At 40.0% G+C, this 26,847-nt stretch overlaps 1 protein-coding gene across 1 annotated transcript in view; it reads right to left on the bottom strand.

Moving 5' to 3' along the window:
• The window catches only part of CCT6B (chaperonin containing TCP1 subunit 6B), a gene marked incomplete at both ends in the record, with an annotated part of 38,809 nt that overhangs the window by 11,120 nt on the left and 842 nt on the right, over nt 1-26,847 (bottom strand). The window contains 4 exon segments of the mRNA XM_081219834.1: nt 21,787-21,825; nt 21,829-21,960; nt 25,092-25,226; nt 25,781-25,844. Coding sequence (XP_081075960.1) covers nt 21,787-21,825; nt 21,829-21,960; nt 25,092-25,226; nt 25,781-25,844 — 370 coding nt within the window.

The raw sequence follows: 26,847 nt of genomic DNA, 5'->3' as shown, positions 1-26,847 counted from the left end.
ATCCAATATTCTACAAAAGGTCTTAGGCAGGGGCTTCCCTGGTGGCGCAGTGGTCTGGGAAGATCCCACATGCCGCAGAGCAACTGGGCCCGTGCGCCACAACTACTGAGCCTGCGCTCTAGAGCCTGTGAGCCACAGCTACTGAAGCCCGCACGCCTAGAGCCCATGCTCCACCAACAAGAGAAGCCACCGCAATGAGAGGCTCGCGCACCGCAATGAAGAGTAGCCCCTGCTTGCCACAACTAGAGAAAGCCCACGCACAGCAATGGAGATCCAACACAGCCATAAATTAATTAATTAATTAAAAAGGTCTTAGGCAGCTCAGTAAAACAGGAAAATACTAGAGATAGTACAAGGAGTGGAAAAGAAGAAAGAACTAACCTGTTATTATCAACCCAGATAATCCAAAATAAACCACAAACTATTGCACTAATAAGAGAGTTCAGCAAGGTTATGAAATATAAAAGCCAATATATTAAAGCCCATAGAGGGCCTATAGTACAGCAATGAACAATTAAAAATATAATTTTTATAAAAGATGGTATTTATAATAGCTTCTAAAAAATACATAGAAATAAATTTAATCAAACATGTAATGCATTTTTATAGGAAACACTTAAAACTTCATTGAAAACATTTACTAAAAAAAAACTGAAGCACTAAGATATCAATAAAGTGATATAAAATATTTATGAGTGGAAGGAATATATATATCTATTTCTACCAGAAATAATCTATAAAGTCATTGAAATTCTAAAATTCTAATCAAAACATATAACTCAACAAGCTGATCCTAAAAGAGGGAAGAGAGATCTCGGAATAGCCAAAACAATTTTGAAGAAAATAAAGAAGGGGTTGGGGAACTCAACCTACCATGCATCAAGACTTTTTATAAAGTTTTAAGAATTAAAACAATGTGTATTGATATAGTAACAATTATCAGTGCAACAGAACAAAATATTTAAACCAGAAACAAACCCAAGTAAAGAAAATTCAGAGACTTCCCTGGTGGCACAGTGATTAAGAATCCACCTGCCAGTGCAGGGGACACGGGTTCAATCCCTGGTCCGGGAAGATCCCACGTGCCGCGGAGCCAACTGAGGCTGTGCACCACAACTACTGAGCCTGCGCTCTAGAGCCCGCGAGCCACAACTACTGAGCCCACGTGCCACAACTACTGAAGCCCGCACGCCTAGAGCCCATGCTCTGCAATAAGAGAAGCCATTGTAATGGGAAGCCCATGCACCGCAACGAAGAGTAGCCCCCACTCTCTGCAACTAGAGAAAGCCCACACACAGCAACGAAGACCCAATGCAGCTAAAAATAAATAAATAAATAAATTTATTTTTAAAAAACATCAAAGAATATCTCTAGGTAGTTCTTTTTCTAAGGAGAAAGGGTGGGAAAAGCATCTGATAAGGAGGAGGTAGGGGACAGTGGCAATTTAACAACATCCATACTTCCTTATTTCTTTACAGAAAATCTGAAGCAAACATGACAAAACTTTACTATTTTTTAAAGCTAGGTGGTGGGTACAAAGGTGTTTATTATATTTTTTCTGTCCTTTCAGTATATTTTAAGTATTTCATAATTTAAACATTTTACATAGAAAAGGTCTGGGAATATGCATGATATACCCATTTTTAAAGCCCTATCCTATAAAATAAGGATAGAGTCTAAAAAAGATGTTTGTTCATAATGGGGAAAAATTGAAAACAGAATTAGCTAAACAAATTGCAGAACAGCCACACGATGAAATGTCACATAACCACAAAAAAAATATAGTTCAGAAGTGTAGTTATTAACTTGGAAAGATGGTGACAACACATTAAATGGAAAAAAAACCAGACTATAAAACTATAGGCTTTCGGGCTTCCCTGGTGGCACAGTGGTTGGGAGTCTGCCTGCCGGTGCAGGGGACGCGGGTTCGTGCCCCCATCCGGGAGGGTCCACGTGCCGCGGAGCGGCTGGGCCCGTGAGCCATGGCTGCTGAGCCTGCGCGTCCGGAGCCTGTGCTCCGCAACGGGAGAGGCCGCAGCAGTGAGAGGCCTGCGTACCGCAAAAAAAACAAACAAAACAAAACAAAACAAAAAACTATAGGCTTTCAACTAAGGCATTAAATGGTTAAATGAACTTTGCCCCACAAACACCAGCAGGCCAAGGTTCTATTAATGCACCTGCCATGTTTTAATCTCATCAACTTGCGTCCATGGACAGAAGTTAACTACAAGGAGCTTAATAATAATAAAAATTACAATAGATTAATTCTAGTGTTTTGAATAAGAAAGATATTGCTGTAATACTGATATAGAATAGCAGCATTCAAAGCCAAAAAAATTTATTTCCCAGTGTTGGTGCCAACAATCCCAGCCTTTCCAGATGAGACCTGTTCTATCTAATCATCCAGTCAGAGAGCTACCAGAGTTAGCACAGTAGTGTAAATTGCTGATCATATATAAGAAAGAGCCAGGCAAAATATAATAAACTGTATTCAAAATAAACTGTCAGGTATCAGTGAAACAAAGCTATACTAACAAAGTGATGCCATATTTATTAGCGAAAAGAGTGGCAGCAAGAAGTTACTAAAGGAATTTTGAGAGAATAAAATATTTTGCCCTGTTACATTTATACCCACTGATAAATTGGAAATTGACTTGGGTGCTCTAAAACCTGTGCTCCATATTTTGTTCATTAAAAGTTGGCCAAGGGACTTCCCTGGTGGCACAGTGGTTAAGACTCTGAGCTCCCAATGCAGGGGGCCTGGGTTCGATCCCTAGTTGGGGAACTAGATCCCACCTGCATGCCACAACTAAGGAACCAGCAAGCTGCAACTAAGGAGCCCACGTGCCACAACTAAGGAGCCCGCAAGCCACAGCTAAGACCTGGGGCAACCAAATATAAGTAAATGTATTTTTTTTAAAGTTGCCCCAAAACATCTAAGCATCACCACAGATTCTATTTGATGAAAACTGCAGTAGCATACTAAAGGAAAATTGTTTCCTCTACTCACAACCTTTTGATATCAAATGTGTGGGGATTTTCCCACACCAACCAATTCTCCAACTCTCCAGACACAACTGGGTGTCCTACAATTCAACTCTGACACTAACTACTGGGAGTTAGCATAGACCCCAGAGAACTGAGCCCCACAGGCTCAGTTCCACAAGGTTGTCCTCCACTTCAGACACCAATGAACAAGTGGTGGGTCCCCATGTTACCCACACTTCTGTCCAACTTCTGTTCCCATGACCCCCCTCCTCATGTTTGATAATTTGCTAAACCAGCTCACAGAACTCAGGGAAACACTTACTTACATTTACCAGTTTATTATAAAGGATATTATAAAGAATATAAATAAAGAGGCAGATGCAGAGGTATATACAGCGAGGTCCGTAAGAGTCCTGAGTATAGGAGTTTCGATCTCCATGGAGTTGGAGTCCACCACCCTCCTGGCACATGGATATGTTCACCAACCTGGAGGCTCTCCAAACCCCATAGTTTAGGGATTTTTTTATGGAGGCTTCATCATGTAGGTATAACGGATTAGTAACTCAGTCTCCATCCCCTTTTCCTTCCTTCCCAGGGCGGGGAGCCTTAAAGTTCTAACCCTCTAATCACATGGTTGGTTCCTCTGGAGACTAGCCCCCAACCTGAAGCTATCTAGCGGCCCACCAAGAGTTACCTCATTAGCATACAAAAAGACACTCATTAATTCCAGAGATTTCAAGGGTCTTAAAAGATCTTATGTCAGGAACCAGGGACCAAGACTAAATATTATAATAAAAAATGTTCCTGTCACCCCTATTGCTCAGGAAATTACAAAGGTTTTAGCAGATCTTGTGCCAGGAACTGGGGATAAAGACCAAATATAGGACTTCCCTAGCAGCACAGAGGTTAAGAGTCCACCTGCCAGTGCAGGGGACACAGATTCGATCCCTGGTCCAGGAACATCCCCCATGCCGTAGAGCAACTGAGCCCATGTGTCACAACTACTGAGCCCACGCACCATAACTACTGAAGCCCGTGTGCCCTAGAGCCCATGCTGCGCAATGAGAAGCCACCACAATGAGAAGCCTGTGCACTGCAACGAAGAGTAGTCCCCACTTGCCGCAACTAGAGAAAGTGCGCGAGCAGTAACAAAGACCCAACGCAGCCAAAAATGATAAAATAAAATAAAATAGGCCAAATATATATTTCTTATTATATCATAATATCACACATACAATAAAGGGTAGGGAGTTAGAACTTTGAGGGAAAAATATTTTCATTAATATTTACTGTGAAAGTATTTCTTGTGTTCTTTATACCTCGATGAAATACCTCTGAGACTTATAAGACCACCAAATATAAACTGCATTTACTGTGTAAAAACTAAGAACGGCTCAGGCTCCATAATGGTGTTGGATGTAAGATGTGCTAAGTCTCAGCTTCTGGAAGAGTTGATTTTGAACTCAATCACCCTTTGAGAGAAGACATACCAGCTCGCATTATTTCATCAACCAGGAGAATGTTGGTGGCAATCACTGTGCTGAGGGAAAAGATGACAGGGTGAGTAAAGCTTACCAATCCACTCTTATCTTCCCCCCCAGAAATCTTCAGCTACTAATGACACTTTGTTCTGCAATGATGTTGGTGTGAGATAAGACAAAGCTATTATAAATACAAACATCACCCCTTGCATTATAATTTCAGCTCATTTGCTGATAAAGTAGAAACCTAATTTTATATTCCAGCAAAACTGAGCTCATTTTTAGCACATCATTTGATCTTCTTCCACTATGCATGTGGTACTATTTCAGTAAATGTCCTTCTTTCTCTTCTCCCTCAAATAAACAGTAAGATTAACATTTTCCATAACTTACACTGATAGAACTAAAATCTAAAAGGGACTGTAAAATGACAGAAGCTAGTCTTAATAACTGGATACCATGCCTTTTCATACACTTAGCCATTTTCCACTGTAGCAGGCAAAAATAAGAGAAAAATCTTAATGTTATCAATTATGTCCTTAAAAGTCTTCCTCTTTTTATTAATACAAACTTACCAAGAGTGAAGAAGTTGCTTTTTCACACAATAATTATCCCAAACTCCTGCATCTGCTGCTACCATTGGCTCACCTGCAAAGGAAAAACAAACTATTTCAACACTACAATCTTGATATATTCTGTTAATATTGGCTGTATATTCTAACAATATTTAGTATATCACCAAAATTATTACCAAGGTCATCAATGATCTCCACGGTGTCAAATCCGAAGGTCAATTCTCAGACCTCATCTATCAGCAGCACTGAACTAACACAGCTGATCACACCCTCCCAACTGCTCTTTCTTCACTTGTCTTCCAGGACATCACACTTGCCTGGTGTTTTTCTTTTGCACTAGTGGCTCCTTTTCTGTCTACTTTGCTGGTTCTTCCTCTTCCTCCTGAGCTCTTAATGTTAGAGTACCCAAAGGCTCAGTCCTCATTCTTCTCTCTCTACGCTCACTCCCTAGATGATCTCATCCAATCTTCTAGATTTAAAGCATATACACTCTGACGATTCTCAAGTTTTTATCTCCAAGCCGGACCACTTTCCTGAGCTTCAGACTTGTACATCCAACTGTCTATTTTAAAGTCTCCAGATACTTCAAACTTAACTTTGCCAAAACTCAATGCTGACCTCCGGCCACCACAACATGCTCTACCCACAGTCTTCTCCAATGCAGTTAATGGCAATTCCAATGGCAATTCCTTCCAGTTGTTCAGTTGACTCCTCTCCAGAGTAGCAAGAGTGATCCTTCTAAATATATTTAGACCATGTCACACCTCTGTTCAAAATTGCTCCCTATTCCACCACAGAAAAAGTCAAACTCTATACACTGGCCCACACGCCCTCGCATGATCTGACCTTCTATTACCTCTCTCATCTCCCTCCTCCTCAAAAACACCAGACAGTGGCTTTTCCACTAGCTGTTCCCTCTGCCTAGGACATTCTTTCCCTAGTTCGCACGTGGAACTTCCTAACTTTCTTTGATTTTGTTCAACAGGTATTCTCAGTGAGGCCTATCCTGACCACCCTCTTCCCATTGAAACCCCCTCCCCACACTCCTGTGCTAGCATTTTCACAATCATCCTTACACTGTTCCTTTATTTTTCTCACAGAATTTATTACCTTTAAAAATGTTAAAGGAACTTATTTATTCAGGTTATTATTTACTGCCTATCTTTCCCTGCTACAACATAAACTCACAAGGGAAGGGTCTTTGTTTTGTTCTGTGTGAATCCCGAGTCAAATAACAAGCACTCAATAACTACTTCTTAACTGAATGAATATTTGCTTTTAAGAAGCTCAAAAGTAAAACAAAGGCACCCAAAATTTAAACATAAAAGTCATCCAAACCTCCACCCCCTTACTTAAGTTCTGGGTCACTGCAGTATAACCTCTTTTTTTATTAAGCAGCTGATTTTTCTTTACTTTCTTACCTGTATTCAAATCTATGCCAACAGGTTGTTTTGATTCTGAATGCTCAACCTGAACTTTTACTAGTGTTTCCTGCAGGTCATAACCAGAATTCTGAGCAAGAACCTTTAGGAATAAAAAATAATCATAAATATATGTATGGAATTCCTTCATATATATTTGAATATCAGATATAAAAAATAAGGCACTGCTCTCCAGTCTTGTGAAAACACATCCATAATATAGTAATCATCTCCTTTTGAAGAATTCCATTCTTAATCTAAATCAAATTATTTCATGTACCTAGTAACTTTTATATTTAAACATTTTCCCTATGTACATCACAGTAAATTCTAACGAAGACTAATGAGAGTTTCCCCACCCCACCCTTCTACATTAATTTCCCTGTCAGGGAACCGTGGACTGAAACCACCGTTTGCATAAGTTGTCTCACGGAACTGACAGGGTGCCTCCAAAACCAACCAGAAGAACTTGGGAGGGGCCAAAAAGAGGGAGGAGACACCAGCCCATAATATGTCCTGACAACCTCCCAGAAATCCTCATGCTAGAATCCATCTTGACTGAGAGAAGTACACACCCACCAGGAAGGGCCCTGAGTCGGGCCAAATACGGCACAAGCAAGATGATTGGCCAGAGACAACCTGGAAACCAACGTCAGCACCACAAAACCTGAGACTGCAAGCCTCGAGGCAGAGCAGCTCTCCTGGGTTCCCTTCCTGCTGTTCTCTGCTCGAGCGCCCACGTCTTTTGCTTTATCAGTATGTGTGTCTCCTTGGACAATTCATGTCCGAGTGTTGGACAAGGGTCCCCAAAGGGGTTCCTCTCCAGTAACACCTCCTTGCAAAAGATTTTATTTTAAATGGAAGGAAGTAGAATGGTATTCTTGTTTGCTTGGTCCCTCTAGCCACATGTTTTCTGGTTTTTCCTGGGCACTTGCTAAACCTGCTTATCTGCATTATATCTGTGCCCCTCATTCACATGAGGAGAGTTATGACCTGTGGCACCAGGGATGGAGATACCTGCACTCCAAGCGAGGTTTATTTCCAAGTGGTCCTAAACCAACAGCCGATGAGTGAAAAGTTACCACCAAATGTCTACCAGATTTACCAATATGTGTCAACTATAGGATTGTTACTGACTTTGCCTCTTCAGGGGAAGAAAAAAATGGCTATCTAATTCACAAAGATTCAACAAATTATTAATAATTTTAAAGCAATTATCAGAGACTTTGCTAGCATTGTTAGTAATGTTTTAATTCATGGTAATAGTATATTTGAAAGAGTTCTCTGTGTTTCCAAGTAGTTCACAATCAGATTAAGGCAAAGGAAAAAAATGGTAGTTCTCTGTCCTTATGTTGATACATGGAAAAAAACTGGTTTCTCTCCTTTTCTAGGAATTATAATGACAATGACAAATGCAAGCCTGAAGTTCTCACTTCCCATAATTTAAAGTGCTAATACTTTGGATACCACCAACAAAATAAAGGTCTACTCAAAATCTAATTAAATTTTACATTCTACACTTCTTCATTATGATTAATCGTGAACCATTTTTGAAGGAAATTTTTGGAGTTACTTCAACTTTTGGAGCTCAGAGATGGAAGCAAAGTGGTAATTTAGCCATTTCATGAAACTCCTACATGAATTCAGAGCTGTTATCCTAAAAACTTCCCTGCTTTAGCTATATAATATCTTAAACAAAACTGTGTAGGGAAATAAAAATACCTCTTTCTACTCTTCTGTTATACATAATATGGGCACTTTAAAATTAATTAGACACCTTTTGTCTAAACAGTTGTTCTTTGGCCATTAGGATAGTTCTACCTTAGGGATAATGAGTAAAAGCATCAGCAAAAGCTTGGACTCCAAGAAGAGCTCTTCCTTTTATACTGTGCTTGTATGTAACTGGAGCTTCAGCTATTGCCACTTCAACTGCACCCGCTCCTGGAACCACACAACCTATTGGAGGGAAAAAAATGATTGGCAAGACACACCACACAGAAGAAACAGAGAAAAAAGCAACTAGCTATTCACGTTCTGATCTTTATGATTTCTTTCCTTCTACTGACTTTGGGTTTTTTCTTTTTTTAAAAATTTATTTATTTTTTGGTTGTTTGCTTATTCATTTATTTATTTATGGCTGCACTGGGTCTTCATTGCTGTGCTCAGGCTTTCTCTATTTGCAGCAAGCAGGGGCTACTCTTTGTTGCGGTGTACAGGCTTCTCATTGCAGTGACTTGTCTTTTTGCAGAGCACGGGCTCTAGGCATGCGGGCTTCAGCAGTTGTGGCATGCAGTCTCAGTAGCTGTGGCTCACAGGCTCTGAGTGCAGGCTCAATAGTTGTGGTGGACGGGCTTATTAGTTGCTCTGCGGCATGTGGGATCTTCCCAGACCAGAGCTCGAATCTGTGTCCCCTGCATTGGCAGGTGGATTTTTAACCACTGTGCCACCAGGGAAGCCCTGACTTTGGGTTTTCTTTGTTCTTCTTTCTCTAGTTGCTTTAGGTATAAGGTTAGATTGTTTGACATTTTTCTTGTTTCTTGAGGTGAGACTGAATTGCCATAAACTTCCCTCTTAGAACTGCTCTTGCTGCATCCCATAGGTTTTGGGTCGTCGTGTTTTCGTTTTCATTTATTTCTATGTATTTTTCTAATTCTTCTTTGATTTCTTCAGTGATTTCTTGGTTATTTAGTAGTACACTGTTTAGCCTCCATGTATTTGTGGTTTTTTACAGTTTTTTTTCCCTGTAATTGATTTCCAATCTCATAGCATTGTGGTCAGAAAAGATGCTTGATATGATTTCAATTTTCTTAAACTTTCTGAGGCCTGATTTATGACTCAAGATGTTATCCTGGAGAATGTTCCATGTGCACTTGAGAAGAAAGTGTATTCTGCCACTTTTGGCTGGAATGTCCTATAAATATTAATTAAATCTATCTGGTCTATTGTGTCACTTAAAGCTTGTGTTTCCTTACTTATTTTCTGTTTGGATGATCTGTCCATTGGTGTAAGTAGGGTGTTAAAGTCCCCTACTATTATTGTGTTACTGTCAATTTCCCCTTTTATGGTTGTTAGCATTTGCCTTATGTATTGAGGTGCTCCTATGTTGGGTGCATAAATATTTATAATTCTTATATCTCCTTCTTGGATTGATCCCTTGATCATTGTGTAGTGTCCTTCTTTATCTCTTGTAATAGACTTTATTTTAAAGTCTATTTTATCTGATACGAGTATTGCTACTCCAGCTTTCCTATGATTTCCATTTGCATGGAATATCTTTTCCCAACCCTTCACTTTCAGTCTGTATGTGTCCCTAGGTCTGAAGTGGGTCTCCTGTAGACAGCATATATATGGATCTTGTTTTTGTATCCATTCAGCCAGTCTGTGTCTTTTGGTTGCAGCATTTAATCCATTTACATTCAAGGTTCTTATCAATATGTGTGTTCCTATTACCATTTTCTTAATTGTTTTGGGTTTGTTTTTGTGGGTCTTTTTCTTCTCTTGTGTTTCCGGCCTAGAGAAGTTCCTTCAGCATTTGTTGTAAAGCTGGTTTGGTGGTGCTGAATTCTCTTAGCTTTTGATTGTCTGAAAAGCTTTTGATTTCTCCGTAGAATCTGAATGAGATTCTTGCTGGGTAGGGTAATCTTGGCTGTAGCTTTTTCTCTTCCATTACTTTAAGTATATCCTGCCACTCCCTTCTGGCCTACAGAGTTTCTGCTGAAAAATCAGCCGATAACCTCATGGGGATTCCTTTGTACGCTATATTTTGCTTTTCCCTTGCTGCTTTTAATATTTTTCTTTGAATTTAATTTTTCTTAGTTTGATTAATACATGTCTGGTGTGTTTCTCCTAGGGTTTATCCTGTATGGGACTCTGCACTTCCTGGACTTGGGTGACTATTTCCATTCCCATGTTTGGGAAGTTTTCCACTATGATCTCTTCAAATATTTTCTCAGACCCTTTCTTTTTCTCTTCTTCTTCTGGGACCCCTATAATTCCAATGTTGGTGCGTTTAGTGTTATCCCAGAGGTCTCTGAGATTGTCCTCAATTCTTTTCATTCTTTTTTCTTTATTCTGCTCCTTGGCAGTTATTTCCACCATTCTGTCTTCCAGTTCACTTATTCGTTCTTCTGCCCAGTTATTCTGTTATTCCTTCTAGTGTATTTTTCATTTCAGTTATTGTGTTGTTCATCTTTGTTTGTTCTTTAGTTCTTCTAGATCTTTGTTAAACATTTCTTATATTTTCTCAATCTGTGCCTCCATTCTATTTCCAAGATTCTGGATCATCTTTACTATCCTTACTCTGAAGTCTTTTTCAGGTAGGTTGCCTATTTCCTCTTCATTTGCTTGGTCTTGTAGGTTTTTACCTCGCTCCTACATCTGTGACGTATTTTTTTGTCGTCTCACTTTTTTTTTTTTTGATGGGTGGGATTGTGTTCCTGTTTTACTGGTTGTTTGGCCTGAGGCTTCCAGCACTGGAGTTTGTAGGCTGTTGGGTAGAGCTGGGTCTTGGTGCCGAGATGAGGACCTCCGGGAGACCTCACTCTGATGAATATTCCCTGGGGTCTGAGGTTTTCTGTTAGTCCAGTGGTCCGGACTCACAGCTCCCACCGCAGAAGCTCTGGCCCAACCCCCGGCTCGTGAACCAATATCCTGCTGTGTGGGGCAGCTAAGAAAAAAAAAAAAAGAAAGAAAAAAGAAAAAAAGGAGCAGAACAATAACAAAGAGTATAAAATTAGATTAGAAAACTAACAGGTATGTTAGAAAGAATAAAAAATAAAAATATAGATGAAACAACAATGGAAGGTAAAACAGAACCAAAATAGTAAAAAAAAAAAAAGAGACAAAGAAAAAAAAGTTGGAAAAGGCCTTGGCTGTGGGGTGGTGGGGCTTAGGCAGGGGCGTGGTTTAGGTGGCAGGCGGGGCTTATGCTTAGGACCCACAGGGTGGGGAAAAGGCCCTGGCGAGGGGGTGGGAGGTGGGGGGGGGTGTTAGGCTCAGTGCAGCAGGAGGGGCTGCAGCAGGAGGGGCCCAGGAGTGCCTCTGGCCCTGGAGGGTGGAGGACCAGGTCCAGGACACCAGCAGGCTTACTGGGCTCAAGTGGGCAGGGGCAGCGCTAGCACATTCCCCCCGATCATCTGATCCCGGAGGGCCCCTCCCCGTTGGCCTCTCTTCTTCTCCCCCCTCCCTCCATCCTATGCCCCTGGGATCCACATGGCCGGAGGGGACCCCAGACAGCAGGGGACCAGACCCGGAAGGCCAACAGGCTTACCAGGGCCAACTGGGCAGGGGGAACACCCACGGCACTGGATCCTCTGGCCTCGGATGGTCCCCACCCCCATCCACCTCTCCTCCTCTTCCCCTCTCCTCCCTCCCTTCTATGCCTCTAGGACCCACGAGGCTGGAGGGATCCCTGGAGAACAGAGGACCAGGCCCAGGAGCCCAGCAGGCTTCCCGGGCCCAATTGGGCAGGGGAGACACTAGCTGCACTCCCCCCGATCCTCTGAGCCCCAGAGGGTCCCTCCAGATGTGGGAACCCCTCCCTCCTCCCAGCCACCCCTCAGATGTGTTGGTCCTGTCCAGCCTCCACTTATCCTCCCCCCTCACTCCCCCTTCATTCTACCCGGTCGCTCAGGGGTTCCTCCTGTCTCCTTGAGCATCAAGGTCCCCTACCAGTGTCCGGGAGGCACTCTAGTTGTGGGGAGACACGAACTCCGCGTCCTCCACCACCGCCAACTTGACTCCACCCCAAACATATGTGTTTTTATTGAATTATCTACCCTAACTCCTTTTAGAAGGAAGTTGGAGGTTTAAATTATCATTAAATAATAAATGCTAATATTCTTCTCCAATCTTTCTTAAAATTACACTGCAGCGAGGAAATGGAATGGGTTCTAAGCTGTAAAAGCTTTTTCATGGCTTTAAAAATAAATTTCTAAAAATGAAAAATGATACTACATTATTAAGGGTTTTTCATTTAATACACAGAAGTTAATTTAAAAGGCAGCATACTATTAAGAATATTCCAGGGCTTGCCTGGTGGTGCAGTGGCTGAGAATCTGCCTGCCAATGCAGGGGACACGGGTTCGAGCCCTGGTCTGGGAAGATCCCACATGCCGCGGAGCAACTAGGCCCATGAGCCACAACTACTGAGCCTGCGCGTCTGGAGCTTGTGCTCCACAACAAGAGAGGCCACGACAGTGAGAGGCCCGCGCACCACAATGAAGAGTGGCCCCCGCTCGCCACAACTAGAGAAAGCCCACGCACAGAAACGAAGACCCAACACAGCCATAAATAAACAAATAAATAAAATTTAAAATATATATATATATTCCAAAAGAGAAAACTTCACAATCCAAAATATAAGCTGTGCATGCCACAACTAAGGAGACTGCATGCCACAACTAAGAAGCCTGCCTGATGCAACTAAGACCCGGCACAACCAAGTAAATAAAATAAATAAATAGTTTAAAAAATATATCACGTTTGCTAATCATCACTAATATTATCAGAAAAGTCTTTTAAGTACTGGAAAGCTGTCAAGCCCATAGTGGCAGATGCAAGTTTTCCAAAATTCTAATTTTTGTTTGAAAGCTCAAATGTTATCATTGCCAACACATACTGCCTGTTGTTTCCTTAAAGTGACAGGACTGTTTCATTCATTTCTGAGAAAAACCTACCAAATACCTATGTCTAAATAACTATTCTGTCAGTCATTCTTTCAAGTAAAAATGGCATTCCATGAAAAAAGTGGCTACTTTAGCTTGCAACTCAATTACATAAGAGCTTTCCCTCAAGACCCTTATTTTGAAATGTGGCAGAAGTATTTTGTGTATACTTCACACTTTGTGACACAGAATTATAAAAGGATGCATCCATTTCTGGGTATATTCCCGGAAAAAACAAAAACACTAAGTCGAAAAGATACATGCACCCCATGTTCACAGCAACACTATTTACAATAGCCAAGACATGGAAGCAACCCAAGTGTCCATAAACAGATGAATGGATAAAGAAGATGTGGTATATGTATACAATGGAATATTACTCAGCCATAAAAAAAATGAAATACTGCCATTTGCAGCCACATGGATGAACCTAGAGAATATTATGCTTAGTGAAATAAGTCAGAGAAAGACAAATACTGTATGATATCACTTACATTGTAGAATCTAAAAAATTATACAAATGAATGTATATGAAAAACAGGAACAGACTCACAGATATAGAAAACAAAGTTGTGGTTACCAAAGGGAAAAGGGGAGGTGGGGAGGGACAAATTCGGGGTATGGGATTGACAGATATAAACTACTACATATAAAATAGATAAGCAAAAAGGATATACTGTATAGCACAGGGAAGTATACCCATTATCTTGTAGTAAACTATAATGGAGTATAATCTGCAAAAATCACTTCACCTGAAACTAACACAATATTGTAAACCAACTATCCTTCAATTTAAAAAATAAACAAAGGATGCAAATTTAAGGATCAAAATGTAATAAAATTATTAAGTTTTGCCACTTCAAGACATTTTTAAATGAAACTGCCCTTTTTGTGTGCAGGGTGATGTGGCAATAAAGAATACGATGACTAGCACAGTTTGGTGCTACTGCTTTGATCTGTACTAAGGTGCCAGCAGTTTTACCTATCATTGCTTTTGCATCAGCATCGCAGATGTCAACGCAATGTAAAGGCATTATTATTAATATTACGAAAATAGTTTTGACCTCACCGGCCCCCTGAAATGGGGTCCACAAACCACACTTGGCAAAACACTGAAGAACATTTACGAACAGTGAAAATCTAAACTTTCTGTCTCAACTTTTGATTAATGACAACAAATCCTTTATTGGACTGAGCACAGACTTTGTCTTTCAGGTCTATTATTTTTTGTACTCTATCTTCAATAAATTTTCTTTCAGCTTTTACCAACTTCTCTTTCTCTTCTGCAGTCTTATAAAAGAAACCAGAGCTCACCTCTCTAAAAGATTAATAAAAACAAGCGAGTAAAGGCAAGGTGGGGGAAGAGGGAAAGGTAGAAAGAGTTTATACTAAACATTTGGGAGGTGAAAGGGATTAAAAAACACTTTTAGAAAAAAACAATTTCAAAGGATACAAAGAATAACTGACATACGTATGTTTTTTCATATTCTAATGATACATTACAAGTAAGGATAAATGCATCTTGTACTCTCTTCTTCATATCTAGATGACCGGCACCATGATCCAAAACTAATCCTCTGATCAACCTATTAAAAATATGTAATGTTTCTTACTTTGAATATACACTCTAGAATTTGGTATAAAATTAAAACTATACTCTTAAAGTTGTAACATATCTGCCAGGGCAGTTGTTAAACACTGTTTCCTTATACCAACTTTAAGCCTAACACATAATTAGTAAAATTAGGAAAGAGAACCTATTTTAACACAGTGTGACTGTGAAGTCACAATGAAAAGTCGACCCAGAATTATTCTTTAAATTATGTGGCTCAAACATGTGACACAGCTGATCAGGTAATGAAAGGTAGGCACACAATGAGTTTCTTAGGAACATCTGTTCAAAATAATTACACGGAACAACTAAAAATTGTTAACCTAAATGTCCAACAATAGGGCATTGCTCAGCAGATAATGACTCAACTATGTGTTAGTCATGAAAACCATGTAATAACATGGAAAAATATTTACAGGGGTAGCTAATAAGCAGAGAATAACAAATTGCATATAAAGCACGATTATAACTATTCTTTTAAAAAATAAGCACCTTGGGGGACTTCCCTGGTGGCACAGTGGTTAAGAGTATACCTGCCAGGGGCTTCCACGGTGGCGCAGTGGTTGAGAGTTCGCCTGCCGATGCAGGGGACACGGGTTCGTGACCCGGTCCAGGAAGATCCCACATGCCGCAGAGCGGCTGGGCCCGTGAGCCATGGCCGCTGAGCCTGCGCGTCCGCAGCCTGTGCTCCGCAGTGGGAGGGGCCGTGACAGTGGGAGGCCCTCGTACCGCAAAAAGAAAAAAAAAGAGTATGCCTGCCAATGCAGGGAACATGGGTTTGATCCCTGGCCCAGGAAGATCCCACATGCCATGGAGCAACTAAGCCTGTGTGCCACAACTACTGAGCCTGTGCTCTAGAGCCCATGAGCCACAACTACTGAGCCTGCATGCCACAACTACTGAAGCTTGCACACCTAGAGCCTGTGCTCCGCAACAAGAGAAGCCACCGCAATGAGAAGCCCACCCACTGCAACGAAGAGTACTCACTGCAACTAGAGAAATCCTGCACACAGCAATGAAGACCCAACGCAACCAAAAATTAATTAATTAATTAACTATTTTTAAAAAGCACCTTGGCATTGAAAAGGAAAAATGGAAGAAAACAGAGTAGAGTTATGCTTGGGTGGTAGGAATAGAGATAATCGGGGAGGGTTTTTTTTTTCCTATTTTCCAAGTGATCTTTCAAGAGAAAATATTTTCATAACTTTTAAAAATTCATTTATACCCAATTAGGAAATGCATTTCTACTTATGAATCTTTTATAACCAATATTTGTTACACATTCATGTAAAGAAATAATTTTTAAAATAGTTAAGCGTAATTATAGGGAATTTTTCAAAATTTTCATCTACCTAGATTACTCCAACTCCTAACTGAATGTGAAGATACTTTATTTAGGAAGAAGAAAACAAACTGTATGTTCAATATTCTTCACTCTTCCAGTCTCCTTCACTCTTCCCCTTCTTCTCACGCTCAGCAAATGATCTTGCTTCTTTGAGAAAATAAAAACACTGCCCCATCACTACCTCTACCAATCCACCTGCACTTGAACCTGAACCTCCTATGACTAGGAATGAACTGCCCATGCTCCTCGCTAAGGTTAACGTCTCTGCTTGTGTACTGTATCCCATCTCCCCTCTCTGCTCCTGCAACGGTCCCCTCTTCCCTCACATCAACTGTTCCTGCCCACAGGAGCATCCTCATCAGGGAACAAACTTGACATAGTAATTCCCATCTTTAAAACAAAAAATTCTCCTTCAACCCCATTCCCATATTCCCTTCCAGCTACTGCCCCACTTATCTGCTCCCCTTTAGAGCTAAACTCCTCTGAGTTGTCTACATTTGCATCCTCACTTCTTCCCTAACCGTTCTCTCTTGAGCCCACCTTCAATCTGACTTTCACACTCACCCCTTTATTGAATCAACTTTCATTAAAGCCACCAAAAAACTAAACGTTCTCCAAATCTAATGGTCACTTCTCAGTTCACAACTTGCTCATCAAAATGTCAACCGCATATGACATAGCAGATTATTCTCTCCTTCTTGAAACACTTTCTTCTCTTACCTTCTGGGACACTATTCTCCTTTGGCTTTCCTCCTATCTCACTGACCACCCCTTTTCAGTCTTCTCTGCTCAGTCCTCCCTATCTTCTCAATTTCTAAACATTGGAGTTTTCAGGGCTCAGTCTTTAAACTTCCTCTTGTCTCTATCTATATCACTTCCCAGATGATCTTATTAACTCTCATAGGGACTTCCCTGGAAATCCAGTGGTTAAGACTCTGTGCCCCCAGTGCAGAGGGCATGGGTTCAATCCTTGGTCAGGGAACTATAAGATCCCATATGTTGCATGGTGCAGCAAAAATTTTTTTTAATAAATTAAAAACTCTCATAGCTTTAAGTCATCTACACACTGATGACTCCCAAATAAATATTTCCAGTCCAGACCTCGATCCTGAACTCCTGACACCTCTCTCTAAATTCTTACGCAACATCTCCACATGGACATCTAATAGGCATCAAAAACATAACATTCGGGCTTCCCTGGTGGCGCAGTGGTTGAGAGTCCGCCTGCCGATGCAGGGGATGCGGGTTCGTGCCCCGGTCTGGGAAGATCCCACATGACACGGAGCGGCTAGGCCCGTGAGCCATGGCCGCTGAGCCTGCGCGTCCGGAGCCTGTGCTCCGCAATGGGAGAGGCCACAACAGTGAGAGGCCCGCATACCGCAAAAAAAAACCAAAAAAACATAACATTCCCCAAGCTAAACTTTTTTTTTTTTTTTGACTCGTGAATTTGTTTTTATTTTTATTGGGCTATAGGGGATGGATTGGGAAATATCTCTGTAAGTTATGCCCTACTAGGGAAATGTCCATTCTAATTTTCCTGGTATAGCTTTCGGAGTTTTTTCTTTTTCTTGGAGCTGCTGCTCTTGCTGGCAGTAGCCTCTTCAGGTCCACTGCTGAAAGGCTCCTCCTTGGAAGAGAATTTCCTCTTTTTCTCCCCAAGCTAAACTCTTGATTTATTTCCCCAAACCTGCTCTTCCCAGTCTTCTCCATCCCAAGAAATGGCATCTCTGCTTTTCCAGCTGCTCACGCAAAAACCCAAGAGACATCCTTGAATCCTGTTTCTGTCACATTCTATGTGGAACATCAACAAATCCTACTGCTCCTTCTTTCTAAGTATACCCTGATCCAAATCTTTTTTTCTTTTCTCACCTATATTACAACAGATTCCTAACCGGTCTTCTGCGTCTGCCCTTGCACCTCCCACCCTGTTCCACACTGTACTCCCCACACAACAACCACGGAGATCCTTCTGAAATATAAACCAAGTACTTGTTGCCCTCAGCAATGGTAAGGTAATCTGGACCAACCCTACTACCAAAAGCAACTAAAAATGCTGGATTAAAAACAAAACAAAAAAAACCTTAAAAACTCTGCAGAGCCATAAAAGAGTAAAGAGCTACAAAAGTTTTCTTTTCAAAACTGAAAACAAAACAGGAACTCCAAGAGGTAAGTAGATAACTGCAACCACTCACCCTAAAGTCATCTGACAATTCAGGCAAATCTGAATTTTGACCTCATAATGAGAGGGGGACAGAATTTAAAAAGCTCAAGGCTCATCCAAAGTAGAGAGTATAACAGTAAGACCCTCTTCACATTAAACTAGAACCTCAAAGGCTACATACTCAGGGTACAAACCAGCAGCCCTCACATGGACTTGCAGTTAGAATTCACAACTGGTTATTCAAAAAAACCCTCAAGCTGTGGATTTAGTTTAAAGTCGTCCCTGGGCGGGGCTTCCCTGGTGGCTCAGTGGTTAGGAATCCTCCTGGCAATGCAGGAGACAGGGGTTCGAGCCCTGGTCCAGGAAGATCCCACATGCCGCGGAGCAACTAAGCCCGTGTGCCCCAACTACTGAGCCTGTGCTCTAGAGCCTGTGAGCCACAACTACTGAACCCGTGTGCCACAACAACTGAAGCCCGCATGCCTAGAGCCCATGCTCCACAACAAGAGAAGCCACTACCACAATGAGAAGCCCATGCACTGCAATGAAGAGTAGCCCCCGTTCGCCACAACTAGAGAAAGCCTGCACGCAGCAACAAAGATCCAACACAACCAAAAATAAATTAATTTTAAAAATAAATAAATAAAATATACACCAGAAGTAGACAAGACAAAACTTTAAATATTGTAATTATCAAACTGAACTATATGTTTAAAGAAATGAAAGGTAAGTTTGAAAAGATCTGCAGGGAACAGGAAACCATAAAAAGTGACAAAGCAGATGTAAGAACGAACCAAATGGAACTTCTATAAATAAGTAAAGACACCTACACATACACACACATATATTAAAAATAAATAAAGTATTTACAGATGAAATATAACATCTGAATTGGCTTCAAAATAATCCAGGTTTGGGCAGGGGGAAGGAAAGAGGAGTATATACGGGGGATATAAGACTGGCCGTATACTAAAAATTGATAAAGATGAGTGACAGATACGTGGGAGTTCATTCACTATTCTGTTCTACTCTTACGTATGTTTAGGGTTTTCCATAATAGAATGTTTAAAACGAGTTAAGTCCAAAGTCAGCAAGGTGCTGCTCACTCTGAGTACACACATACTCAGACAATGTTATAACTGTCTCACCTCTCTGACCTCACCTTCTACTACTTTTTCCTCTTCCTCTGCTCCAGGCACACTGGAACACCCCAGCACACTTCTGCCTCGGGGCTTCTTCCACTGTTATTCCCTCTGCTTAGAACACTCTTCTTCCAGATATGCACATGGCTAGCACTAGAGACCCCTTTAGCTCTCTAGTTTACTTTCTCATCACAATGATCTTCCCTTACTACCCTAAAATCATGCACATGCTCACATATACAGCTGCTCTAGCCTCTTCACAGCACTTAGTTAGCATTATTTGTCCACCATCTCTTTCAACTAGAAATGTAAGATTCTTAAAAAAAGAAATTCTGTTTTGTTTACTCTTCATTCCTAGCACCTAAACAGTGAATGGCTCCTGGTAAGTATCCAATTAATATATGCTGAATGAATAGACTGATGATGAATAGAAGTAACTAATAAAGTCAATGAAAGAATATCTGAAGATAACCAAGTATTCTAGAATCTATGCACTGTTAAAGTTTATATCATTTACTTTGTTTCTGATTTATGCTTCATCTCCATGATTTCTACCATGAAGAGATCAATAGGATAACCTGGTCTTCTAATAGCCAAAACAGAATCCACCACAGGCCGGAAGAGAAATGAATGAGAAAAGTAAATTATTTGGTCTACTAAAAGAAACCACTGGCCCTACTAATCTATCACCAGACAAAGCAGATGAAGTGTTTCAGGCTCCAAAACACAGGGCAACATCAGAAAGTGTCACTTTGGCATAGATACGAATGATAACCAGTGCCAATGGATACTTTAGAGCCTACAGGGACTTCAGAGATTATCAGGTCCAAACCCTTTATTTTACAGAGAAGGAAACTAAGGTAAGACTTTAAGAAGTTATGGTCTTAAAACAAGGTCTAACAGGTAGTAGCAGAGTCAGGACTAGAAATCAAGTCTCTTTAACTGCCAAGCCTACTATACAAACACTACTCAAGCTTCTCCACCAAAGGACACCTTAATGGAAAAGAAGGAAATGAAATCTAAGGAAAGAGTTCAAATTTGCTGGCTCTAACATGAAATTTTTAAGTCTTATGTTTTACCATGAAACTTTTCCACATCATGCCATAATATATACATGTTTGTTTTCTGTTGTTTTTTTAATTTTCATTGGGGTACAGTTGATTTAGTGTTCTGTTAGTTATACATGTTTGTTTTAATGTGAAAATAATGTTTTTCCTCCATCGTAAAGTAAAACTGACACTCCAGAAAGACATGTCTCATTTATTCTGCCAAATATCCCCAGGGATATGCAATTTGAGAAGCACAGCACCACACAGCCTATTGCTTAGCTCAGAAAGTAATATGAAAATAACTGACTACAGAAATTAAATGCTACAGTATAAGCATCCTCAAATAAAATAAAAGCAAAAAAAAAACCTATATCTTAGAAAAGTTTACTGAGGTAACATGATTTTTGGTTTTGATGACTAATGGGGAATAATGACAAACCATTGGAAAATGAGAGTATTAGTGTTTCTATAACTCCAGAAGAGAATGGAGGCCCTAATCAGATAGCCTGAAGATTCTGGGCCACGTGATATATGTACTTTAACATCAGAAAACACAGCAGAGTCTTTATTTAGACTGCTCAGCAAGAAAATGTCTTAATTTCTTAATCTTAATCTGATTTCCCAAGTAGGTTTTCCTATTGGTAAGAACTGACCAGAAACAACTCAGGTGTTTCAGTATTTATATTTCTCAAGGTAAATTAGTAAGACAGAATTCTGATTTCTATGTCAATGTCTTGTGAATTTGGTTGTTATGAACTCATCATTCCTGATAAACTAATATACTCAAGTTTCAAAAAATGCAAAGCTGAGGAACAATGATGATATCATCAAACAACAGCTACCTGATAAAAGCCCTCCCAAAATACCCAACTTTGTCCTGATATTATATATATATTCTACCTTTAGAAGTAAACAAGTATACACTTCCCAGATGTGAATATTATCTATCAAGTCAATCATGCTCATTAAAGTGGTAACCTTAACTACAAGGCACACTGCCAAAACAACGTCCCCAACCTCACATAATAAATATGGACCTCTAGGTTTAGGATACCAGTGTGCATCACACCAACAGCTTCCACAGGGGGTGATCCATAGGCAGCCAAGTCCCTCCCAACTTTCAAGTTAACTTAAAAGAAGGCTTAATATGACACTTATGAAAAATTACACATACTGTTCTGACCAATCAAATCTACTCTGTAAATAAGCCTATAAATGTCTGTCTTCTATATTTTGTTGTATGTTCAAAAGAACCACATGCTATAGCTAGCTGATTATCTTATAGGAAAAAGAAAAATACCACCATGTGTTAGGCTGTACTCATTCTGCAAAAGTTTAACCACATACCTCTGTTAACACATCAGCCAGTTGGGGATGAACTTTAGTTTATAGAGATGTTCTAGCCACATCTAAGAGGATTTCTCTTTTCATCTCTTTTTTAATTTTAACTTGTTCCAAAACTTCAAGTGCCTTTATTTTTGCAACTTCAAATCCTTCAGCTATTATTCTAGGGTGCAGGCCCTAATACATCAACATAAAACTATAAATTATAAAGTAAGTTATCCAAAGTAAAAGTAACCATCCTTTCCTACTAATAGGTATGTCCAAAAAAATTAATTACCTATATCGATGCCACTAAATATAAGTGTATGTATGTAATTTGTAACCTTTCAGCGCTTCATATTTCAAACAATCTCACACTTACAGAAAAACTGTTTACAATTTACAACAGTACAAAAAAACTACAAAAGTTCTTTTTATGTCTGAAAACTGTAACACACTGTCGTGTAGGCTCTTCTGAATGAGCACAGAAGAAAAGACTCCCTGTAATGTAGAGGAAAAGAACCAGCATTGTTTGGAGAAAAATGACAGATAGGCAGCACCTTCACCAAATGTTCAAAGTTAACATCATAGAACGGGACAAGCACACACCATGTGCCTCCAGATATGCTGCATTAAGACCAATTCAGCATTTCCATGGCACTCCTGCCAAAGGTTCATAACCTGAGTCTGATAATGAGGAAACAGACAAATCCAAACTGAGGGACTTTCTTAAAAAAAAAAAAAAAAAAAACAGCCTATTCTCTAAAGGTAGCAATGTCAGCAATGTCATGAAACACAAAAGATGGCTCGGGAACTATTCCAGCTTAAAGAAGACTAAAGGGGTATGACAACTGAATGGGACAAGTGATGAAATTTGAATAAAACCTGCAAATTAGATAAAAGTACTTATCAATGTGTTAATATTAATTTCCTGTTTTGATCACTATACTGTGGTTATACATGAGAATTCCCTGGTTTAAGAAACATACACTGGGGCTTCCCTGGTGGCACAGTGGTTGGGAGTCCGCCTACCGATGCAGGGGACACGGGTTCGTTCCCCAGTCTGGGAAGATCCCACATGCTGCGAGCGGCTGGGCCCGTGAGCCACGGCCGCTGGGCCTGCGCGTCTGGAGCCTGTGCCCCGCAACGTGGGGAGAGGCCACAACAGTGAGAGGCCCGAGTACCGCGAAAAAAAAAAAAAAAAAAAAGAAACATACACTGAAATATTTAGATCATCACGTCTGCAACTTATTCTTATACCATTAGAAAAAAATATGTATATTACTATATATATACACATTCCATATTTTTTTTTCATGAGAGAGAAATGTTATTCTTTGGAATATTCTTGCAACTTTTCTGTAGGTCTGACATTATAACAAAAATTTTTTTTAAAAAACGCTATTGTTTATTCTGAAAAATAATACATAAACTTATTGAAAGCTGGAACTAGTTCTAATTTATTCCCTTCCTCCATTACTTTATGTCAGTCCTATAATAACTTTCAAAAGTTGACATTTATTGAGCATTTGTGCCAGGCACTATTCTAAGGGATTTACATGTATTATTTTAGTCCTCTCAACACTATGAAGTGGGTGTTTTTTATCATTCCTGTTTCACAGAAGAGGAAACTTAGGCTTAAAGGCTTAGATCACCAGGCTAGTAAGAGCCAGAGCCAGGATTTAAACCCAAAAGGCCTGACGCCAGAGCCTGTGTTATTAACCATCTTCAAAACATTTCCTCAGCCTAGGACCTCATAACTTCTCACCTAAGACTACTAGGAAAACCTTCAGTCTTGACTCCTTGGTTAGTATATTACATGCCTATTCACTACTGTCCACATCACTTTAAACTCCACCAACACCAGACTGCTTGTAGCTCTGCACACACACCAGTTTGCTTCCTTTCTCTGTGCCTTTGCTCATGTTGTTCCTTCTGCCTGGAATGCCGTTCTCCGCACCCCTCACTCTTTCATCAGGCTCACTCCTTCTAATCCTAAAGATTCAGCCCAGGCCTATGTCCTCCAGAAAGTGCTTCCTGACTACCTCAGGCTAGTTTAGGATACCCCTCCCTCCTCAGTGTTTCTATCCCATCCTGTGCCTAGTTCTGTCACTGCACTGACACAGTTTCATAACTATGTCAATGTCTGTCAGCATCTCCCCTTCCCTAATTTCTTCCTTCCTAGCCCAACCCTAATTTTGTTTAGGTATCTCTCTTCCTCAGTGCTTCAGAGGAAGCTGACCCTATCCCTAGCTCAAGGGGCGGATCCTAACTAGATTAAGTCAATTTCCCGGAAAAACTGTCACTGGTTTGGGATGGACATAAGACCAATGTTGGCCCAATCATATAAAGGAAGGACTTTTATTCTATGGCTGGGTGAATGGTTTTCTCTTGCCCTCTCCTGCTGAGTGTTAGTAAGGAGAACAGGTAGCCCTGATCTCTTCTGGCAGTCTTTCATCCAGGATGGGAATAAGCCCATGATGAAACAGCATTACAAGTGGAAGAGCTAAGAGACAGAAAGGATCTGGGTACTTGATGACTGAATGAATTTTTTAATCAACTAACCCTAGAAGCCTGCTTTATTGCTATATTTCCTGTTACGGGAGATATTTTTTTTATTGTTTAAGTGACTTTTAGTCAAGTTTCTACTGCTTACAGCTAAAAGCATCTTGAGATAAGTTGCAGGTACTGAATTAATAGACAGATCCCAATACTAAGTAAAACACAAAGTGATCCTTTTAGCACTTTGAAAGGACAGGTTATGCTTTGCTAAAATGGTCCTAGAAAGAGCAAAAATTCAACTGCTTAATTAGAAAAGACATACGTAACGCAAAGAAAACAATACAAATTGAACAAAGGCATGGAGGTAGAAATGTATGTAATGATTTCAGAGGCCAGTGAATGAAGGAGTCTGGCTAGAGGAGACTGTTTATAAAGGGAAATAAAACTAGAAAAGTAGGTAAATTCATAATGTGAAAAACCTTCAATAATTCTTCTCTAGTTATTTTTTAAAAGGTGCATAATTTGGTCTCAACTTTCTCAGTGATGTTTTCTTTCTTAGGCCATTAGTCATGGGTACATGGCTAATTTTTTAACTTTTATATATATCTCAAATATTTCATTTTTTAAAAAGGTATATAATTTCAATAAAAGGCACTATTTTGACTAAAAATTTAATTATTGTTTCCATTTATAATTGTCCAAAAATATCTTGATAAAAATTAACTTTTGCCCTCTAAAATTAAACCATTTTACTAGCAAAAAAATAAATAACTTTTGATTCAAAATAAAAGTACCACATGAATGTGAATTCTATGAAATTCTAATACCTCAAAAATGTAAAGATCAGCTTGCTTTAGTAACTCTCCGATAATTAGAACATTTGAAGTAGTACCATCTCCTGTAATGTCATCCTGGGCTGTTGCTACTTTTGCTATCAAGGAAGCTGTTGGGTGTTGAATTTGCCGAAAAAAGCAAGCAACAGATTAAAAAAGAGAGAGAGTGAGATAAAGAAATAGTCCACCAAAAACAAGATAACCTAAGGGTCAACAGTCAAATTAAGAAATGAAATAAGCTTCATTCTATAAGTTCACAAGTTTTATATTATCATACATAATAAATGTCAAAACGAAAAGTTGAAAACTGAGAACTAATGAGGTTTGAACATTTTATAAAAGAGTCTCTGCTTCGAATGCAATGACATTTCCAAAATAAGATTAAATCCTTCAATCTTGAAGATGAATGTATGTACTAAACTTGCAAAGGATTTTTTTTCCGTGATTACAAAGAACATAATGCATTGCCTTTAAATGATGTAACTAATTTGGAAGTATCCCTAAGCTATTATTTGCACTACACAAAGATCTGAAAACAGCCAATAGACTTTTTTTTTTAATCCAACAAGCATATCTCATGACTGCAGTATTTAGCTGACGGCCTTGCTTTAAGGATATACAAATTGTACTATGTTCTCAGCTAAGGCTAATTAAGGTTTATTAAGTCAGGAACATCAACTCACCATCTCACGGAGCAGTACAATGCCATCTTTGGTGGGTCTGATGTCTTCTGCACCAGAAACAAGCCTGTTCAGAAAACAGTGGTTACAAACTTCATAGAGCAAGAGCCAAACAAGACACTCCCAGTGTTAGCCACTCCACTATCCTTAATATAAGTAACTGGGTGTGGAAAACTTCCATTACACCATGGGGGATACCACAGTAACTACCACAGAATCACTTCTCCCCAGATGGACTGCTATGGTGATTTCATTCCAAACAGCACATTTACAAGTTTAAGGACAAGAGCAGTCCATGAGTTATGAACAGTGGCTTGGTACCTGGAAGAGTACTTGGGAGTCTACAAACCACAGATTGGTGAACTTTCTGCAGGTTTCTTTTTTTGTGACATGTTACCATTCATTCACTCAGCGAATGCTTTCCCTCCCCCCTCACGTTTAGTAGATCAAGTTCTGTCAATTCTACAACCTAAATGTCTCCTGAATCTACCCGCTCCTCCCCATCTCCACTGTCACCATCCTCTCTAGTCTGGACTACTTAGCATCTTGATATCTCTGAATTTGAATTTACCCTCCACACTGCATTGATCTTCCTAAAAGGCAATGTGATTCAGTCAGTTCCCTCACCAAAAATCCTTCCATGATTTTCATGTTCTCCATCACCTTCAAGATAATATCCAAACTATATAGCAATGACATAGTTGACCTTTCCCAATCTACCTCTTCTACCAAATGAGATCTTGTGGGCAAACCTTGGGGTTCCCTTACTACAGCATGTTTGCTTTTGTTTCTGTTGGATTTACACCATTGAGCTTCTCCTGTTCCTGAAGTTACCCTATCTAGAAGGCCTTTACTCCCTTCTCCACCTGGAGAACTCTGATTCGTTTTTCAAGACTGATGAAAACTCCTGTTATTGAGAAGCTTTCCCTTCTCCCTTCTGCCATCAGTTATTAGTCCCTTTCCTCAGTATAATGGTATATATATAATTAGCACATTCATCTCTACCAGAACTCCTTAAGAACAGAAACTGTATCTTGGTCATCTCTGTGTTCCCAGCATCCCAGTTCGTA

Source organism: Mesoplodon bidens, assembly GCF_964165515.1.
Source record: "Mesoplodon bidens genome assembly, chromosome: 19".
Taxonomy (NCBI): Eukaryota; Metazoa; Chordata; class Mammalia; order Artiodactyla; family Ziphiidae; genus Mesoplodon; species Mesoplodon bidens.
The sequence above is the reverse complement of the archived record's forward strand: the minus strand, read 5'-3'. Positions and strand labels throughout refer to the sequence as shown.